Source organism: Candida theae, assembly GCF_024610275.1.
Source record: "Candida theae strain CBS 12239 chromosome Unknown scaffold50, whole genome shotgun sequence".
In the NCBI taxonomy this organism is placed as follows: domain Eukaryota; kingdom Fungi; phylum Ascomycota; class Pichiomycetes; order Serinales; family Debaryomycetaceae; genus Lodderomyces; species Lodderomyces theae.
The window spans coordinates 46,552-66,312 of record NW_026261347.1 but is presented as its reverse complement, the minus strand read 5'-3'; the positions used below and the strand labels follow the sequence as shown (position 1 = coordinate 66,312).

General features: G+C 40.4%; 11 protein-coding genes across 11 annotated transcripts; 3 read left to right on the top strand and 8 right to left on the bottom strand. All coding sequences in view use genetic code 12, as the record gives it.

The window, feature by feature from the left end:
• Positions 1 to 87: 87 nt before the first annotated feature.
• MED17 (Med17p) lies at positions 88 to 1,734 on the top strand (the record flags this gene model as incomplete). The annotated part of the gene is made up of 1 exon (XM_051753428.1): positions 88 to 1,734. The coding sequence occupies one exon, from the start codon at positions 88 to 90 to the stop codon at positions 1,732 to 1,734; it is 1,647 nt and encodes a 548-aa protein (XP_051611114.1).
• A 38-nt stretch (positions 1,735 to 1,772) lies between these two features.
• KGF57_000395 (uncharacterized protein) lies at positions 1,773 to 2,270 on the bottom strand (the record flags this gene model as incomplete). The annotated part of the gene is made up of 1 exon (XM_051753417.1): positions 1,773 to 2,270. The coding sequence occupies one exon, from the start codon at positions 2,268 to 2,270 to the stop codon at positions 1,773 to 1,775; it is 498 nt and encodes a 165-aa protein (XP_051611113.1).
• Positions 2,271 to 3,231: 961 nt separating this feature from the next.
• KGF57_000394 (dolichyl-diphosphooligosaccharide-protein glycotransferase) lies at positions 3,232 to 4,062 on the top strand (the record flags this gene model as incomplete). Its single annotated transcript, XM_051753406.1, has 1 exon — positions 3,232 to 4,062. One exon carries the CDS (start codon positions 3,232 to 3,234, stop codon positions 4,060 to 4,062), a length of 831 nt encoding a protein of 276 aa, XP_051611112.1.
• A 55-nt stretch (positions 4,063 to 4,117) lies between these two features.
• IMP1 (endopeptidase catalytic subunit) lies at positions 4,118 to 4,672 on the bottom strand (the record flags this gene model as incomplete). The annotated part of the gene is made up of 1 exon (XM_051753395.1): positions 4,118 to 4,672. The coding sequence occupies one exon, from the start codon at positions 4,670 to 4,672 to the stop codon at positions 4,118 to 4,120; it is 555 nt and encodes a 184-aa protein (XP_051611111.1).
• A 112-nt stretch (positions 4,673 to 4,784) lies between these two features.
• On the bottom strand, positions 4,785 to 5,477 carry KGF57_000392 (40S ribosomal protein uS8; the record flags this gene model as incomplete). Its single annotated transcript, XM_051753385.1, has 2 exons — positions 4,785 to 5,044; positions 5,345 to 5,477. 2 exons carry the CDS (start codon positions 5,475 to 5,477, stop codon positions 4,785 to 4,787), a joined length of 393 nt encoding a protein of 130 aa, XP_051611110.1.
• Positions 5,478 to 6,124: 647 nt separating this feature from the next.
• KGF57_000391 (uncharacterized protein) lies at positions 6,125 to 9,610 on the top strand (the record flags this gene model as incomplete). The annotated part of the gene is made up of 1 exon (XM_051753375.1): positions 6,125 to 9,610. One exon carries the CDS (start codon positions 6,125 to 6,127, stop codon positions 9,608 to 9,610), a length of 3,486 nt encoding a protein of 1,161 aa, XP_051611109.1.
• A 2-nt stretch (positions 9,611 to 9,612) lies between these two features.
• Positions 9,613 to 10,239, bottom strand: HFL1 (DNA polymerase epsilon noncatalytic subunit; the record flags this gene model as incomplete). The annotated part of the gene is made up of 1 exon (XM_051753364.1): positions 9,613 to 10,239. One exon carries the CDS (start codon positions 10,237 to 10,239, stop codon positions 9,613 to 9,615), a length of 627 nt encoding a protein of 208 aa, XP_051611108.1.
• A 223-nt stretch (positions 10,240 to 10,462) lies between these two features.
• Positions 10,463 to 10,945, bottom strand: MRPL27 (mitochondrial 54S ribosomal protein mL41; the record flags this gene model as incomplete). The annotated part of the gene is made up of 1 exon (XM_051753352.1): positions 10,463 to 10,945. One exon carries the CDS (start codon positions 10,943 to 10,945, stop codon positions 10,463 to 10,465), a length of 483 nt encoding a protein of 160 aa, XP_051611107.1.
• A 901-nt stretch (positions 10,946 to 11,846) lies between these two features.
• DAO1 (Dao1p) lies at positions 11,847 to 12,926 on the bottom strand (the record flags this gene model as incomplete). Its single annotated transcript, XM_051753341.1, has 1 exon — positions 11,847 to 12,926. One exon carries the CDS (start codon positions 12,924 to 12,926, stop codon positions 11,847 to 11,849), a length of 1,080 nt encoding a protein of 359 aa, XP_051611106.1.
• A 253-nt stretch (positions 12,927 to 13,179) lies between these two features.
• On the bottom strand, positions 13,180 to 14,463 carry KGF57_000387 (uncharacterized protein; the record flags this gene model as incomplete). Its single annotated transcript, XM_051753330.1, has 1 exon — positions 13,180 to 14,463. One exon carries the CDS (start codon positions 14,461 to 14,463, stop codon positions 13,180 to 13,182), a length of 1,284 nt encoding a protein of 427 aa, XP_051611105.1.
• A 150-nt stretch (positions 14,464 to 14,613) lies between these two features.
• On the bottom strand, positions 14,614 to 17,841 carry ENG1 (endo-1,3(4)-beta-glucanase; the record flags this gene model as incomplete). The annotated part of the gene is made up of 1 exon (XM_051753320.1): positions 14,614 to 17,841. One exon carries the CDS (start codon positions 17,839 to 17,841, stop codon positions 14,614 to 14,616), a length of 3,228 nt encoding a protein of 1,075 aa, XP_051611104.1.
• Positions 17,842 to 19,761: the final 1,920 nt, after the last annotated feature.

The following is a 19,761-nucleotide window of genomic DNA, read 5'->3' as shown; positions in this document are numbered from 1 at the left end:
TTAATGGAAATGGACACGTTGATCCGTTTGTGAAGGACGAGTATGTGCTTTAGATGGCGACACTCTTGTGATCACACTTACTAACTCATGTTCTCCAGAGATGACTTTACATTACAAGAGCTTCTTCCACGGATCCTACACGAACGCAAGCAATTTGTAGATATCACCGAGAAGGGGCTCATTGAGGAAATAGTTCTGCTCAATTCATCCAAGACTGTTAGCGAAACTCATAACCAAATTGCACAAGGTAATGCAATCACTCCGGAAATTCCCAATGCAACGGAAGAAGAAGTCATGCAAGAGAAGTTCAACATTCAAAAGCTAGATCTAACCAAGAATATAAACAATGCACTAAATGAAACCTCGCTATCGCTTGATTTTGTCTCGTTGCTTGTTGCATCAGTCAAGCCCAATATTGCCAAAAACACGATGTCACCGCATTTGCAAAAATTAGTCAAGCCATACTCCTTAAACTCTGACAAGCTAGCTAATGAAGAAAAAGAGACTTTGCAAAAAGATGTTGCCAAGTCTACAAAGATAGGTCTCGGTTGGAAAACTGAAGCAACGAGCAAAATCACAGAGTTGTTCAGGCAGTCAAGTGAAAATTTAACGACACAGGTGAAGAAGGAACACAAGTACTGGAACATGATCAGCTTGGTGTGGTCGAATGGCGAGGCGCTATTTCGTATGAGGGATCCGTCAAACAATGCCAGAGCCATTGGGGTCAAGTACGGGTATGGAGATTCCGGCTCAGATTTCCAAGATAAAGGGTTGGCATTGTTTCGCAAGAATGTCCAAACTGGTGAAGTTTCTTTCCATCCACTTTCTACTGTTGGTAACAAACTCGTTGCCAAAACCTATCGCTATATTCGGGTGCGAGTCTTGAGCAAAATTGAAGACTCCGATTACATGGTCACGGGACAATCAATCTTTGACCACAAGTATAAGAAATCACCTCATGATATCATCAATGATATAGAAATGGCGAGGTTTTTTCTCTTTGAGGAAGACTTGTTTTATCAGCTTAGTAGGGAAGCGGCGATCTTGCTCAGCTATAGTGTGTCTGTAACGACAAACAAAGTTTCGATTGAAACTGGAAACGAAATTATCGAAATTGAAAGTGTGCCTTATGATAATGACGAAGAAGGATTGGAAAATAGTTACCAGAATGTTAGCTCTATTTCATCCATCAACAATGAAAAATGTCAATTGATTTTGATATATATGAAATTGATGCTTTGTTGCTTTTACAAGTACAACTTGAAGTTAAAACAAAAAGTGCCAACTGCTTTAACAAAATGGAAACAAAACAATTCCCATCCGTTGGTCTTGCGTCCTCTCTTGGGTAATATTTACCACAACAAGTACTTGAGTGAAGTGAATGAGGTCATAATCAACTTGGCTCAAAAGTATACCTTGAATAACGAAATCAAGCTTGACAAGTATGCTGATTCAAATGGTAAACTGTCCAATCCTTTCAAGAGATCAATCGAGATTCCAAATTCAACATTCACTTGGACGGTACAGAATGAAAGCGGCAATGTGCTAAATATATCGATAAACGTAACAAGCAACGAGGTGTTTGTCGATTTGGTCACGAAACTAGCTGTAACGAAATTCGATTCCATTGAAAATTACAAGAGCAATATGGATGGTGTGAATGTTTTACAAAACGACTACTACGACGTCGGTGACTTGAATGAATCGCTTGAGTGGTTGATCCGCGACTTTTAACTCCTCCGTAAATTAGAGACTATGTACACACTAGATTCCTATTCTTCAATAACATACACCTTGTCATCCTGAGCTTGCTTTATAGCATTTGCATTCTCTTCAACAAACTTCTTCATCCGGTAAAACTTTTCGTCACGTAAGTTGTTGTAGATAAGAAAGTTTACCCAAACTTCAAACATGGCATACGTAGCGACTAAACTGTTGCTGATTTTGCTGGTGGGTACAAAGTACATATAAGCAGTGAGCATAAAGGAAAAGAACAATCTCACCGGTACCAAAGTCTCAAAATAGTGCCAATTCTCAGCAATCAATGGGATCAAATCACTTAGAGCTTGGGTCGAAACGAGTACGGACAACATACCCAAGACAGGACTATTTGAATTCAAGTGCAAGGCTGGTACTTGCATTGCTTGGCCCAAAAGGATGACGAATCCTGCTGAACAAAGACCCTCTGGATCTTGAACTAGGTAGTAAGCTAGGACGAAAAGGGCAACAACCCTGATGTATAATAGCGACTTTGCATTGAGGAATTGCATTGGTGTGTGGGGCTTCGGCTTTAACTGGGTGAGGAAGAGATTTCTACAGTATCGTATTGTACTTTTTTTTTTTTTTTCTTTTTTTCATCCTAACCACTCCTGTTATCCATAGAATTGCAAGTGGTGAAAGAAGTAGACGTCCACATCTTACTCTTCTTAGTCAGCTAGTAAATAGGGATGAACATTTCCCTAGGAATTGTAGCCCCTCCTTACTTCCATGGTCGTCTTTATCTTGAAACTGATTTGAAATCCTCTCCTCTCCACTTTCACCACTGAGCATATTTTTTCAATAAATTGTGTTGCAAAACTTTCCACTCCTTGAAGCACACTTTCTTCAATTTACACCACAGCTGGATAAGAGGAAAAAGAATTGCCTACAAAACTTGTTTCCAAGTTCTTAACAGTGCCAATACACTTCCACTGGTATCTGTCAAGTTTACCACATCAATAATCCTCCTCTTCCCCCCCCCCCCACTTTTGCCTACCTTACTAACCCGGTCTCAGCTTTGATTTCTTCGTCACAGTTGTGTACTCCTGAGGAGACGCTTGCAGTCTCTGCAATCACATTGACTATCATATCACTTTCATTCTCGATATTGTTTATTTTGGTGTGTATGTGAACACATTTACTCACGATGCAGTGTGTGTGGTTCCTTCTTTTTATTAACCTTCTCGTCATAGGCCTAGTATTTGTGCCATTGTTCTTCTTTATAGAGATAGTGGAAGGGGTAGTGGCAATCTTTTCATATCTACTACCAGAGGACGCCATTAGAGGGAATAGCTGGGAGGGATTGATATTTGTATAACAGAAGAGAAGAAGTGGGTGTGAAGTAGTGTACGTGTCTGTTCCAGTTCACACAAACCACCACCAACGAAAACAAACTCTTTTTTTATTTTTTTATTTCAGAACAAGGTACAACACGTCGATCTTAAACTACTCCCATTCTGATCAAATTTAAGAATGAAGTTCACATCAACTGTCTCTATATTGACATTAGCCATAAGCACGTTGAGCTACGGTGCGATAACTGGAACGATTTCCAGCAGTGGGAAAACTGTGCACTATGGAGAAATTGAAACTCAGGAAATCAAGGTTTTACCACTCGAGTCAATCAAGGACACCATTGATATCAAACTCAAGAATGACAAGTTAGATGGTCAGCCAGAGCAAATCATGCTCAGTTTGAGCGACTCTCACAAATCCAATGTTGCTACACATTATATTCCTGTGGTCAATGGAAACAATATTAAGTACAGCATCAAGGCAAATTCTATTCCAGCCACTCTATTATCCAGAAGTCAATTGACCTTGGGTCTTGTTATTGCAGATTCCAAGACAAAATCCAATTTAGTGAAAAGGTTGGTGGATCTCAAACCTTCTGCAGAATTGAAAAAGCCCGTCAAGCAAGAAAGAAAGTTTCAATTCGGTCTTCAGCCAGAGATTCATCACATTTTCAAAGAGGATGCTAAAACTGTCAACCCAGTTGTGCCCGTTGCTTTTATTGCAGTTGCTGCGGCTACGTTCTTGATACTCCTTGGATCATGGGCTGGATTTATTGGATTAGATAACCTATTCAGCACCCTCAAATCAACGTCTGGTGGCCAATTATTACAAAATGTCAGCTTCTTGCTCACCTTGATTGGGTTTGAATTCAACTTTGTCAAATACTACTTGGGCCAGTCCATATTTACTACGTTATTCTACGGCTCTATTTTGGCCCTTGCTGCTGTCTATTTTGGATCCAGTGTATTGAGATACTTGGCTCAAAATCGTGCATTGGGAAAACAATAAACCCCACTTTTATAGATTTGTGTATATTTCGACACACTAGATATATATCATCAACTTAACCTTCATCAACAAACGTATTCTTTATCCATCTGAAATTGAAAAAACCCCTTATCCCATCATTCATCGAATTCGCAGCAACAATTTTCCCTGTTATGAGTCCCTTTGGAAGCACCCCATACGATCTTGAGTCTAAGGAGTGGCATAGATTATCTCCCGTGCACCACACATGTCCCTCCGGCACCCTAATAAACTTGTTGAATCCGTCGTGTTGAATAATTTCTGCGGGAGTATTTGTCAAGAATGATGACGATGACGGATCCACCAAGACAACATCCCCTGGCATGCCAGTAATACGTTTACATATTCGATGCGATGGATCGCTTGGCTTCATGGCGACGACACAGTCACCCATTTCCAAATTTCGGCCGAGTTTATACTTTTTGAAAGCGTGCACGTAATCGTGTTGGTTTTGAACTGTGGGGAGCATAGATTCACCTCTTGTTTCTGTGAATTCGTAAAGATTTTCGTGAATTATGTGAGCCAAGCAGCCAGCTCGAAGAGTCCATGACAATGTGGAGACAGCAAATTGTAGTGAGTCAGGTATGGCCATTCGTATATATATATGTGTATGTATGTGTGTGTGTGTGTGTGCTCCTGCTTTTATATTTAGAGTCTGATGTTTTACAAATTTTTCGTTTCTCGCAAAATACATTAAAACCAATTTAATATACAAATCCTAAAATTTTACCAGAGACATGCTTCCTTCTGGCTTCTTCGTGATCCATGATACCAGCAGAGGTAGTCAAAATAACGTAACCAAACTGTCTAGCGGGTAACAAGTTATCAGTCCATCTCTCAATGTCACCGATTTTAACGTTGAATCTTGGCGAAATAACACCACACTTATTCAATCTACCATTCAATTGCACAACAATCTTTCCTGATCTGTGGTCGTCAATGTATTCAAATTCACCAATGTAACCTATTGAGCTTTTTGTTAGTACTATGTTTCTCATCACTATCATGCAAAACATCAATTTGAGTAAATTGTTGAGGAAAAGTAAACGAATAAAAACTATCGAGTGAAAGTTATCACCGTGTAAGAAAGCATTTCCTGACGTTGTTATCCCGAAAGCTTAAAAGACAGAAAGGGACTGAACACCGATCATTCCATCCAGTTATCAATTCGGTGTAATAAATGAAGGTTAAAAAGAAATAAGCAAATGTGATGCTCAGCTGCAAAAAAAAAAAAAATTAAAAAATAAAAGGAACCTGTACATACCGTGCTTTTGCATGACTGTCAAGAATCTGATGATAACCTTGGACGATGGTCTAATCAAAACTTGGCGTTTACCGGTCTTTTCGGCGTTGTTGATAGCGTTTAAAGCGTCTGCCAATACTGAGGTTCTGGTCATTCTAATCAGCTAAGTTAGTACTTGGGTGGGGGAGTTTTCAAAATATAAAAGCCACATGAGTGTCCAAAACTCGAGGTTTGGAGTCATGAGCCATGTTTGAAATGCAAGAGTATTATCGGTCTCTTTGAAGGTCACCTCGCATGTTGAAACAAGGTGTTATATCAACACCAGACGATGATACTGGTGTGTTATCCAATCAAAAGTTCCATGTAGCCTACTTTTGCAATGAAAAAAAAAAGTAGCACATGCCAAACCCTATATCAAACAACCAAAGACCAAATAATTTCTTGCACATCCATGAAAACTCAATTTTTTTTTTGACGCATTAAAATATGCTCAAACTCTAAATGGCAACTAGTGTGAGGTATTGAAACATACTTGTCGTGGTGATAGCTGCTGTGTCTATGGGTATATGTGTTGTCCTTTGATGAAAGTGAAGAAGGTGAAAGAAGAGGAAGAAAAATTTTCACTGCAAAAAAAAGTGATTTTTCAATTTGCAAAGTGTTTTGTGTGGCGGATGTAGCTATATGCACACCTCCAATATTCTATCATCTTCCTACACTATATACAGAAAACAGCTCATTATAGCAATTGCATAGTTGGCCATAGTGAACAAATAAAAAGAATAGTCTCACCAAGCACCCAACATGTCACTTGATGGTCACCCTACCATTTTGGACGAGAGAGCTTTGTCACAACAGATTTTTCAAAGAGTAAAGCCTTACTGTATTCAACTAACTCAAGAAGCACTAGCGTCAAATTTCAATGAAGCAAAAGTGGTATCACTGTTGACATCAATAGAAGAAGGGTTGAAGCCAGTGCACGTGGAGAACCAATTGCATGGTCGGCTTTTCCTACTACCGAATGTTGCCGACTACATATTCTTCCCCATCTCAAATTTGCTCAAAAAGTCCGAATTGAGTGATTCAATTGTTCAGCATATCTTGTCAATCATTGGTTACTTGGTAGAGCGTTGTTGGAAACTTAATGGCAACTATGTTTTATTTGATCAGCTATTCCCGTTGGTTCTCTACCTCATCGAAGGAGACTTGAAAAACAAGACACTGAGTATTGATGATAAAGCACTACAATTCAAAATATCATCAGTTTATGCTCTTAATGAAATGGTCCATTCTCTTGAAATGTCGTATTTTGAAGAAAATGGAAACAGACTTCATTTTTTGAGTAGAAGCATCCAGTTGGCCCTTGCAGTATTGAACTCCACAAAAGCTAGTGATCAAGAGACGACTAGTCTCCTTGTTAATTGTTGCCGCTTGATACAGAGCTTGCTTCTGAAGCTTGACTCGGAAAAAAAGTCAACCATTCTTCCCGGCATTGTTTCAGGGATTGCAAATTTTGTTACTTTGAACTCGAGCATGAACTATAAACTATTCATACAAATAATTCGACTATTGTCCAGCATTATCTGCAGCTCGTTTAACGATAAAGACCTTCATGCAGAACTCAACCTCGACACTGTCACAAGCATCCACGATATCCAAAACGTATGGGATGACGATGAGACAACACTTGACGGTGTTGAGAAGAGCGATATTTCTATCGAAGAGCAGGGCCACAGGACTATGCTGTGGCTCAGGGCAACATCAAAACAATTAAAGATTACTTTGGTTATTCTTTTCAGATCCCTTCTTCTAAGCCCAAGGAACAAGAACCGTTTGCGAACAAGGTCGGAGCTTGCCGACGAGGTTCAAAATTTTGTGACTTCTGTTATGAATACCTGCTTTGTCTCCTTGTATAATGAGTTTGTTCCACTCGCCTTAGATCTATGTGCTATATTGGTATTTGCTTCTTCTTGGGAAAATGATGAGTCACACACGAGAATTAGGGATATATCCTCTAGTATCATGGAGACTATCGGTACTGACAGTAATAAATGCATTGCATACTACGACGTGGTCAAAGAAAAGCTCTCAAGCTTGATTGACAACAAACTAGCCCTTATTGTTTTTTCAACGGACGAGGACAAAGTAAACTTGAACTTGATTGCGATCAAGCTTCATTTTGAAATGCTCAGTAAAATATCATGGAGGCAGCCAGATGGTTCGGAGGATTTGAAACTATTAAGGAGGAGATGCTTGCGAGTATTGCTTGAAATGGTTGTGGATCACTTCAGAATGGAAAAGTCTCAAAAGACAAGTCGGGGGACTCCCTCGCTATCAACCGGAGATAGCAGTTCACTGAACCGACTAGACGATATTGAACTACCAGGTCACATCAATGCCAAAAGTGTCAAAACGGTAAAGCCGTCTTCGTCTAGCAGTGCGATTCCCTATAAGCGCCAGCTACAGCTCATATCGTCACAATGGACTCGTTCTCTGTTTTCTTCCGCAGAAGACATGAGCATCGGCTTGGGCTCGAACGCGTTGGATAGTAGTTTGCAATCAATCATTTCCTTCTTGTCTAAACTAAAGTTTAGAGGGGGAGGAGATCTTGTATTGCTGGATTTGGAAGAAATTTTGGAGAGTTCGGATAGCTCCAGCGTATTGGAAAAGGGTGTTTCATTGTGGTTTGCATCTAATTTTGCAAAGAATAGTTTACAAAAGCTACACGAGTTTGATACTTCTGAGTTTCTCAATGTCGATGATATGGTTACTGATGATGTTCTGAATCTAAATGAAGCGTCATATCTTTTAATGATCAAGGCTGAAAGTATTTTGGATGATTTCTCAAATAGTAGTGGATCTTTTGTGAACAAAGAAGAAGAGTTGGCCTATGTTTCAGCCATGGAAGCAATTAACTGCGTCGTTGGTACCATTCCATTAACATCTTTTCAAACAGATGTGTTAATGGACCACTTGTTGTATTTGTTTCAAGCCTTGACAATGACCGATAAGCCACAGATTCAATATCATGCTCAACAAACAGTGAAAGCTATTGTGGATTGCTACTATGGAGGTTCAATGCTGAAGATGATCATGGACAATCTGGACTATCTCATTGACTCCATTAGTTTGCAGATGACGGTAGCTAGCAACTTGACACCGCTGTTACCTGGAATATTGATCATTTTAATCAAAGTGGCTGGTATTCAGTTACTAGAAAGTAATCAATTATTTGATATTCTTTCCGATATATTTGTCATTCTAGACTCGTACCATGGCTATAATCACTTAGTTGAAGGCTTTTTTGTGGTTTTTGAGGTGCTTGTGGAACAAATTAGGCTGATGTTTTTGAGCACTTCTACAGCAATAGAAAGCCACAAACAGTGCAAGTCTCAATTTACACCATGGGGTATGACACTGAAAACCCAATTGATGCATTTTCTACAAGACAAAAGTCACGTGGACCCCTTAGCGGAATTTGATGGGGAGAAGGTATACTTTCAAAGGACAGAAGATAAGCCATTTGATGAAATGGATAAGGATTCTGATGATGATGATGATGATGATGATGATGATGATAGTGGCGAGGATGGTGGCTCTGCAAATGAGGAGCAGTGGAGCTCGCCGATACCAAAATCAATCTACGAGGTTTTGAAACGCATATTCAATTATGGCTTCACTCTAGTCTCGCAGCCATCATACACCTTGAAAGCGCAAATTATCAAGACTCTTCGGCTCATATTTCCATTACTTTGTACTGAGTACAAGTTGGTTTTGCCCTTGATGGCAAACAATTGGTCAGTGTTGATCACTTTGATTACTGCATCCAACTCCTTGTCGTCAAGCTCAGTGGATATGGGAACTACTCTTTCGCGAGAGCAAATAAATGTCACTATTGAGTCGCTCAAATTTGTGACGGATGTTTTGAATCGTGATAGGGACCAGGAAGAATACTTCTTCAGTAGAAAATTTCAAGAAACATGGAGCTTTATCCGAAATCATTCAGGGTTTATATCATCAAAGATTCTGAAAGTGGAGGAGCCCACTACTCAAATTATTGTTGCAGAGAAGGCGGTATCAACATTAAGATCATTTCCTGCTTTGAAAGATGCACTTGTGGAATTCTTTATTGCAGGGACTCAAAATTATGAAAAGACGATACCTGATTTGGACAGATTTTATTTGATAAAACTATGCTATAGACTTCAAATACCGAAAAATTTGAAGCTAACTAGAGACACTCGATGCGTATTGGAGGTCTTGAAATCAAAATGTGTATTAGCTATATAGTGTTATTCTTTCATTTCAACATCTTGTGACTCTGCTACGTCACTGTCGTTCTGTGAAGAAACCAAATCATTAATCCCTGCCTTCTTAACTGGTGCTTCCAGCCTTGGTGCAACGCCAAAATTGAGAATTTGCTGACCTTTTGGAAGTATTGGATCTGGCTTCGTAGCAACATTAGTGGGTGCTTTCGAACTCTTGTGGTTATCTTCTTTATCCTTCATGGGATGAATAGAATCCAACGTATTGACTTTTTTCTTCTGTATTAGGTCGCCTATAGCATGTGTCTTGGGTATCGTATCGCTCAAAAAGTTCAAAGCATCATGACTAGCAACGGCATTAGCAAAATCCTTGTACTGAATCTTCTTACGCTTGTCCACTTTTGCCATTAGACTAGCTTGCTCCACGAAATATTGCACAAATAGCTCAGTTGCTAGTCCTGTGGCGTAAACCGCACCTTGACTGGCTCCTAAGTAATCAGGGTCCATTTTGAAAATCTTTTTGATCTTGGACAATGGGAGTGACATCTGTTGGGACTCCAGGTCAGCACTCTCTTGAGGCGTGCTTGGCACTCTATTCTCTGGAGTGGCACTTTGGGGAGTTATTACGTCTACTTCGGCTGTATGGTCGTCCATATTGTGCTAGTATTTGATACTGATGTTGTTTCAATGCAAAGCAGGACAATTTCAACGCGTCTGAAAAAAAAAAAAAGAAAAACGAGCGGCATTACTCTTTGACATCCATCTTTCTACACGTGATTCTCTCTACATTTGGTTAAGCATCATATACGTCGTTGTATTTTAACTAACTATATACAAACGGAATGGAGTCCTTCCCGCCCCAACACTTGAAATTGATCTATTCTTCGTGATTACTGGTAGTTTTCAATTTGGGGTGTACTATCCTCTCTATATATCCCTCTTTTTCCAAATCAGTTTCACTATAGTTAGGTCCATTCTCGATAAAATTGACCGCATTGTGGAAAGCTAACTCTGGACTTTTGAAGCTATCGTCATACCCTTCCACTTTCTGGATAAACTGAGGGGAATTGGGCGACACTAGTGCCTTCAACTTTGTTGTATTTAGACCACTAGGAACCACATAAGTCCTGACCTTACTCCAGTCTACATGATACCTTCCACGACTATCCAAATGTCCTATTCCTGAAGATCGGGTACCTTTGTAGAAGTTCTTGTTTCCTTGTTTGGTTGTCAATGGATGTCTCTTGGATCCAGATTTTAGCATCCCATAGTATAAAGTACCATCCCTAAAAGTTTTCCAGGGCCTCCTCAATGTAGCGAGCGCTGTAGACTGAAAACCGAGCACCTGAGTTGCCTTCATTGTTTGACTATTCGAAGGGTGATCCTTTGTCAGCTTTACAAACCTCTCGCATCAAAAAAATTTTCGCATGTATCGAACTTCTCTTCTTTTTCTTTTGCCTTTTTGTTTTTTTTGTTGCAAGAAGGTGGCGCTACCATTGGCTCTATTGCTGGTGCGCAAAAAGAATAGACTCGTTCTGAATTTGTCTGAATGTGGTACCTGAAGATTGAGCTCTTGAATCTGCTTTAGGCTTCTGCTGAGGCATGAAACCAAGTCTGGGTAATTTTTTGTAGCTCCGTTGTTGTTGCTGCCACACATTGCTACAATTCCATGTATCAGCTATAGCAATTATTCTGTGCCCCTCTTTTCAAATTGCAACTCAACTGATAAGGAAAGCCTCAAGCACAATATCAAAAGCAGCAGCAATTATATGAAAACAAAAACAAAAACAAAAACAAAAAAAAACAAAAAAAAACAAAAAAAAACAAAAAATATGCCAAGATTTCACCCAACTTCCACCAACAGGCACAACCTCATAGCTAATCCACACTGCAATGTCTATCCCAGAACAACCAAAGAACAAAGGATTCTTTCCTGCGCAGCACGGATACACGGATACTAATGTAAAGACCCACACATACTCAGACAAACCAACCCCACTTCTGGCTCACCAAAACAAAACTAAAGGGTTTATAGCAGAGCATACAGATAAGGAACATACAAAGAAGTACGCCAAACAAGGAGGGAAAACCCTCTTCAATGCATTGATTGGAATCATTTGTCGTTAGGAGCGCTTAGTTTCAGAATAGAGAGAATTAGAGCTAGTGATAGCCACCCGTTGTTACATATGGATAATTAGTAATTTAATATTTAGAATTCTTGATGCACCAATTTGTCTCTATCTGAGTGGTATTCATCGTCATCAAATCTTAGCTTTCGATTGTGACAATTCCCTCTTCAAAACTTCGACTACTTTCTGCCCCATGCCTACACTTCCTTGATATCCACCAGCGCCAGCCCCATAGTCATGAATCAACCACTTGTATTTCGAGTCGACTTCGATTCTGGGCCCGTCTTCTCTAAATGGTCTGAAGCCTACATTAACCTTGTCAATTTCAATCTTGGTGGAATTATTTTTGAACTTTGGGTTTACCAATTCGGGAACATACTTGGTTGCTCGTCTGATTAACCTAGCCGTTAACTCTTTATCTTCAGTGGTTGATTCATCGCCAGGTCTGAAGCATCCGCCAATAATCGACCCTCCATCTCTTCTGGGCATTACATAAAGCATCTCGTCTGTGTACCCAGGAAATCCCAGGACTGACACGGTTCCCTTTGCGTTGTTCTTCACCAAAAGGGTTTGACCTTTCACAGGAAAGTTTATCTTTTTGTCTTGCACCCCTTGGATCTTGGTGGCTCCCAATCCAGTTGCGTTGATGACGTAGTCAGGATTACCTGTAATGCCCCTTGCCTCCCTAATATCTTTAATGAGAGGAATCTTCTTAAATTTGTTTCCCAATTCCTTATTTTGCTGGACCAAGTACGAAAGGTATATGGGTACAGTGATCACAACACCTTTGAAAGTGGTACCAAGTGAAATGTCTCCAAATGGAATCTTTTCCTCATCAATTACTTTGAAACCTTGAACGACATCTTTATACCATGGAATAAAGCTTTGAAAGTTTCCCTTGGCTGCTGCAACTTCATACTTTGTATGGTACGACGTATCATCGACTACCCACACGCCAGCCCTGGGGTCATTCTTTGCCAATCGCAAAAACCTTTCGTACCCTGGCCAGTCTATCTTCTGCAATTGCGAGTCCATGCCAGTTGCAAAAGACTGCCAGTTAGCTCCAGCCCATGGAGAGGTGTATGAAGGATCAAAATCACCTGGGAAATGGTGAGCTGCAATTGTGATTTCCAAGCTAGGGTTCCATTTCTTGAGCTCAATGGCCGTAGTTAATCCAACAACTCCGGCTCCTAAAACAATAATTTTAACCATTGGCGTTATCTGAAGGGAACAAAACCTGTGGAGGTGGTGGAGCGTGGGGGGGAGATGGAAGGGAAGTTTTTTATTCGTGGGGTTAAGCGGAATTTTATTATGTGTGTGATTTTCTTTTTTCCAGTTTTTCTCCCGCACTTTACGTAATGGTGTGAGATATCCGTGGGAAAGAGGGAGAGAGCTGGAAAGACTACACCTCTTGAAGGAAAAGGCACATAAGTGACGTTATACAAATATAAAACCCTCTACTTATTTATTTACTAGTTGGTGGGGGAGGTACAGTCGCTGTTGAAGTTTTAGGCTTTGAACTATCATCCAATTTCTTTGACTTTTCCAACTCCTCATTCATATAATCACTCAAGGAGTCTTCAACATTAAGCGCAGAGACATGTTTCTTTTTTCGACCAGACGTTTTTGACGTATGTGGTGATACAGATGATGGTGGCAAGACTGATCCCATTGGTGGGGGCGCCGTGTTGATAAAGTTTGCATTGGTGTCGAAAGCTTGAGGTGTCAACGTAGAATCCGTTTGGTATGCGACATCTTGTTTACTCTCAAACAACACATCATCAACCACTGAGTTGTCGTCGAACTTACCAATGACTTCTGGAATACGATGAAGGAGACCATAGCCGACGTCACATCCAAGAATACCCCGGTTGTGGCCAGTCCCCCAATTTCGCGACAAGTTCACGGTCACGGGGCGCAAAATGTCGTAATCATGATTGTACACATAAAGGGTTATAGGGATATATTCTTCCTGTGTTTGATTGTGGTAGTAGTTGTAGTAGTTTGACACTGTATTGGACAAAAGGGATTCACCTCCTTTGGTAAGTAATCCCTTTCCAGTCTCATCAGTGACGTAAGCGGAGTCACACCCTATAATGAAATCAGATTGTGGAACCAACTGGGATCTGAAGGCAGGAGATCCCGGGTGGGTATTTAAGATCCTCCACACATGGGTGGCGGTGCTCAAATGTTGAGATTCAACTGTTAATCCAATCTGTTTGAACGTGGCAGCAAACAACTTTATAGTAGAGGCGTCATGGTTGCTCTCTTCTTCCGCCTTCTTCTTCTTCTTCTCCTCCTCCTTTTCCAGGCTAAACTCATCCAATGGGATGCTTATTTGTCGCACAACTCCGCCCTTGGCGTTCCACACATCAAGTAAAAGCTCTTGTTTTGTTTTTGCCAAGGTCAGCAATTCTTGTGATAATACTTCAAAATTAACTGCAGATGCTTGTTCGGACGAAATGTTGGAACCATAGTTTATGCTCCCATCCTCATTAACTGAGTAGGGGAAGTTGGATACTGGATACTGCATTGGCAATTCGTGTGAATTGATTTTGATAATATAGTCAAACCACGCCTCAAACCCCTTGGAATGTGCCGCTGAATGTGGTTGCACGTACAAGACTCGAAGGGCAAACCCTCTGTTGTTAATCTGCGTTGCATTCTTGTAGTACGAGTCATGTAGAGATGCCTCCTGAGTAGTGTGGCCTTCGAACCGATCGACCAACTTCTTGGCGAATGAAAACATTGTGAGTATGACAAGCTGGGTACTTTATTGCAGGTTTTTGTTGTTGTTGTTGTTCGCTGAATATTTATTTTCTAAATTCACGACTTTCACATAATAAAGCGAACAAAATTTAAACTAAATACTATGAAGGAGAACTATAAGACACAACTACTATAAAACACCACCAGCGAAAGCTAAACCCCATGTACGACTCTGTCCATTATCCAAGTACGTGTTGGACCAGTTATCGGAACTAAAGAACTCGTATGAAGACTGGGGGTCAATGATTGCTTGATTCATCCTCAAAATTCCAGTCCATCCACTATCAACATTATCGATGAATGTGGAGATTTGATCTTGCCATTCTTCTTGGACATAAGACGGTATCCTGATTGAAGAACTGGCTGCAGTGATTGGCAACATGTGTATACCGTGAACATACTCTGGATGCTGGTCGGGGGTACCGAAATATGTTGTGTAATCAACTTTATTTTCAAAAAAGATACCACTGACCTTGTTTGGGAGAATTTCTTGTGGCTGCACAGTATTGTCGGACTTGTAGTAAAAATACAAGTTGAAAGCACGGCTCATGATTGACAACATCAAACCACCCCTTGCTTCCATTGCCAAATCTTCAATTACATTTCCCCACAACTTCATTCCATAAGCAAAATGAATATCCTCTGAACTTGACTCCTGGTTTTTACCATCATTACTTTCATACAATCCAGCTGCCCAACTATGACCATCATACCAAGAAAATGATCTCGATACTGGGAAGTACAGATCGCTTCTTGATGGGTTGGCAACATCTCTAACTAGCGAATTCACCCAGTCCTTGTTATCTTGAGCCCAAGTACCACCTAACTTTTTGTCAATGAATCCCACGACTGCTGCTGCGTGGACAAAGTATCCATAGTGGAAATGATGATCATTGTAGTAAGCACTTCCAAAATCAGCGCCATCGTCCCCATTTTGAGCTGCGGTGGAGGTTACTCCTCCAAATTTGGTGTCATACATCAATGGATAGTATTGCTGATTGTTGAGGAAAGTTTCAAATGCATCTTTCATTTCTGCCAACGTTGCATTTGTCACAGCCTCGTCATTGATGATTTCACTGACAACTAATAAAATCTGAGCATACTTGTCAATCACTTTTCCGGAGAAGTAATTTGAGTTCATGTTGGCAACTGTACTGGCGATGTCAACGGCAAGCTCATCATTTGCCGAGCTGGCAAGTAGAGTCAATTGCTCGCTGGTGTAAGTCAAAGCTTCCGTTCTTCCCTCGAGGTATGGCAAGAATTGGATGTTTTTATCAATAGTTTCAGAAAATGACAACTGCTTTGTAAGAAAACCTGTCATTTCTCCCTTTGTTTGGGAAGAAACAGTTATACCAGTGGCACCAGATGTTGAGGTTAAAGTTTGAAGGTGGTGTGGTAGAGCAAATATGATTGGGTTTCCACTTGATGAAGTACCTGCTGTTTGGTACACAAACAGGTATGATGCTGAAGAAGAGCAACCAACAGTACCTTGAATGGTGGCATCTGTGACGTACATACCTGCTGCAGCGTCGTAAAACAGGTCCTTTGAAGTCTCTGGTGAAATAGCCACTTGAATGATCAAACCATCAACAGACTTTGATGCCCTCAAATGATACGAATCTTCGGCTGTGAACTCGAAATCAGCATCCTCTGCTGGTAAGGTTATATAGATCAACCATTCAACCCCATTGAATAGGGTTGCTCTATACTTTAAAACAGTGGATGGCAAAGCATCCGATTGTTCCAATTCCAAAGTTCTAACACCATACAATGAATTTATTTCTGGAACCAAGTCACCGTTATAGACCCCTGTTACAAATCCCATACCTTGTACAATTGGGATCTCGAGATAGTTTATGTCATCACCAGCTGTAGTTGATAATCTAGCTGTGGCTGCCATTTCTGTCATGTCAGTGAGGGCCAAGTATACTGAATTTTGTCCAAACTCGGTAGCAGAGAAGATCAATTCTCCATTATTGGTTGGATTGAAATAGTATGAAGATACTCCTGGGTTATTTGTATTTTGTGAGCCAAAGACTCGATTGGATACGTTTGTGTGTTGGACACCGAAGCCATAGTAGTTTGTTTTGCTCCAATATATTCCATAGGGATAAGTGTAAACCATTAAATCCTGGTCACCCAAGAAGAGATTTGCATAGAATTTGTTTGTCTGTATGGGAACACCATTATTATTAACACCAGCTGGGATCGATAATGGCAATTGCTGTCTGGGGAAAACGGAAGGTGGTGCGCTAGTGTCTATTGGTGAAAACAAATCTCCTGAATAACAATTTTCAGTGGCTACCGCAATTTCAGGTTCTGATGATGTGCTTGATGAAGTCAAAGACTCGGAAGATGAGAATTCCGACAGACTCTCTGAGCTTGATGTTTCACTTTCGGAAGATTCGGTGGAAACAGCACTAGTCAAATACGAGGTCAGCACCACGGATGAGTTAAAGTATGGTCCAGCAGCAGCAGAGGAAGTTATCAAAATGGTTGACAATGTGGTTTCAAGTGGCTGAATAGAAATAGATGAGGCGAGTTCGCTTGATGTGGCCGATCCTGAGAACAGAGTGGTGGAGTTAGCAGCAGCAACTGTTGAAGTTTCAGTAGCATTGTTGGTAATTGTAACATCGTCTGAGATTGAAGAAAGATCGATAGTGACTGATTTGCTCTCTGACACAACTGATTGAGACGTTACGGGAGCTGATCTAGTTGTAGGCAAGGACTCCAATGAGGTTGATGGGCTATATGTGCTTTCCGGGGACTCTGTGGCACTGAATACAGTTGATGTCGTGGTGGTTTCAGCAACCTTGACTGAAGTGGTAGGGACAGACGCAAGATTCGAGTTACTGGAGTCTTGTCCTGCGACACTGTCGGTGTTGGATACAGCTTGGCCGCTGATGGTGTAAACGCTCGGAATTACAGTTGTGTATGTGAAGACTTGGCACTTTCCAGATGAACAAGTGGAAGTTTCGTGAGTGGTTGTTGAATAAGAAGTAACTAAGCTAGATTGAGCAGCACTGTTTGTTCCTGTTTCAATATCAGCACCTCCAGCTTTTGATTTTGATGCCACTGACTTGTACACGGTGTGGGTATTTGTGCGAGTGATTGTGGAAGTGAAATCAATCTTGTTTTTCTTACTATCATCTTTAGGAGCGTGTACGAAAACAACCGGAATACCAGTGGTCAAAGCCTCGGGGTTCTTTGGTAATAGGCTGCTGGCAAGGTTGCTAATACAAGGATTGGTCACAAAGTGAGTCCTAGTAACCGTCAACACTTCCTCCTCGTTGGTGTCTGCAACTGCTGTAGCTACCATAAGCGGCACCAAAGCCGTCAACAAGTTCTTCAAATTCATAGTTGTGTGAAGGATTGAATAAGTGCAATAACTTTATTAAAGGAAGACTATGAGTGAGTAGAATTGCAAGTACGTTTGATGAATTGTTTTGAACCAAATGGCCATAGTGGCCAAAAAGAAAGTGGAAACATTCCACTTGGTTTATATAGTTCGAGTTTCAAGCGCCATGAACCATAGTGGGCAATGGGATCGTGCTTGCCAATACAAACATATTACTACAGAACCTAATACTTGTTATTACACAAAGTTCTTATTGCAAGCGCGCGTTTACTAAAAATACGAGCTTCAACGTAAACATACTCTAAAAAAATTTTCTTGCGATCTGGCATAAACTTTGTGTCTGTATGTTTGTAATTATAATTCAGGTAAACCGTGATTCAGCAGCGTGGAGGCTTTCGCATATTTTTGATTTGTTTATATTTTTTTGAGTTTATAAATTTTTTTAGTTTGCTGGTTATGAATTGTAGGTGGCCAAAAACACCACCTAAACTTCTGGTGACAACACGTGGACGACGACAATTTGTGGAAAAAGTTTATAGAGTCGATAAAGAGGCTAGTTGAGTGACTCGACTCATGGCTGAGCTACTCTTACGATGTCAAGTTTGAAGACAATTGATCCAATTTCCGTATCCAATATTACCAATAACCGATGCTAAATTTCACAAAATACCAAGACGTAAACAATCCCAGAAAAATAGTAAAAAAAAAAAATAAAAAAAAATAAAAAAAAAATAAAAAAAGACCGTTGGTGGTGGATGCACAAAATCCAATCTGGCTGGTGATTATAATATTTCATGCAAAAAGAATTAAAAAATTCAAAACAACCAGCAACAGACAGCAAACGACATTACATGTATTTGCAAGGAAAGACAGAGAGGGATGTCAACGGAACAGATGTCTTCTTTTAAGTGTGTTCGCTCAGTCTCCGTATACTTCCGTTGATGGCGCTCCAATCTTTGAAAGTAGTGGAATTTGCAATCTCAAACTCACTTCAGTGATGCGAAGGCGTTCTCGCTTCGATACGAGTTGCATAATACAGAAGTAAAGGTGCTGTTGTAGGGTAAATCTGTTGAGTTTGGTTGAGTGACTAGCCCACGTGTGTATCCAATTTTGTTGGGTTGTAAACTAGTCCATCCCCCTTGAGAGTTAGTTGCTGACAACTGGGTAAGAACATTGCAAGGATTGCCATGGCAACAGGGAAATTGAAAAACTAAGAGTGTATATTCAACGGTGACGGTACAACATCAAAAAGAGATAGCGGTTGTTATCTATCTCCATTACCCTTGATACGAATAAAAAAGAGTGCATGAAAAATATAATGCATGAACAACCACCTCCTTCGTGGAATCTAGAATTGTTCTTACTTTCGGGGACTTTGAGCAAGAAGAGATCATGATAGTCGTAGATATAGAGAGGCGTACAAAGTGCAAGCCGTAGGAATATGGACACTGCTCTTTCAGTTTATAAGCTAAAGTACAATTTACTAGGACAAATAAGGTTTTTGTCAAATCTTGCAGTCTGTCTTGATTTCCAGGATATGCTCACGGTGCTGTTAGATACAGATACACCTCCAAAACATTGCAATTGTCTTCATTAAAGGGAGCCGATTAAAATCTTATCTGTAGGCTTTTTAACCCACGTTTTGATTCGAGTCCTTTAACCTTGACTTGGGTTCAGGATATTTATGTCGTTGATTTGGGCCCTGATTTTGTGTCAATTATTATGCCGATCCAAAGTGATACATCGTCTGAATTCATGCGTTCACCAAATGAACACTCGGGAGAGATGTAATCACCTATGATACAAAACGCATGATCCCATCCCAGTGCATGATCCATTCTTTTCCCGAGAGGTTAAATTGAAATCAGGCGTGTTAAACACGTCCACATAAAAACTTGAAAGCCTTCCCCCACAAGTAAT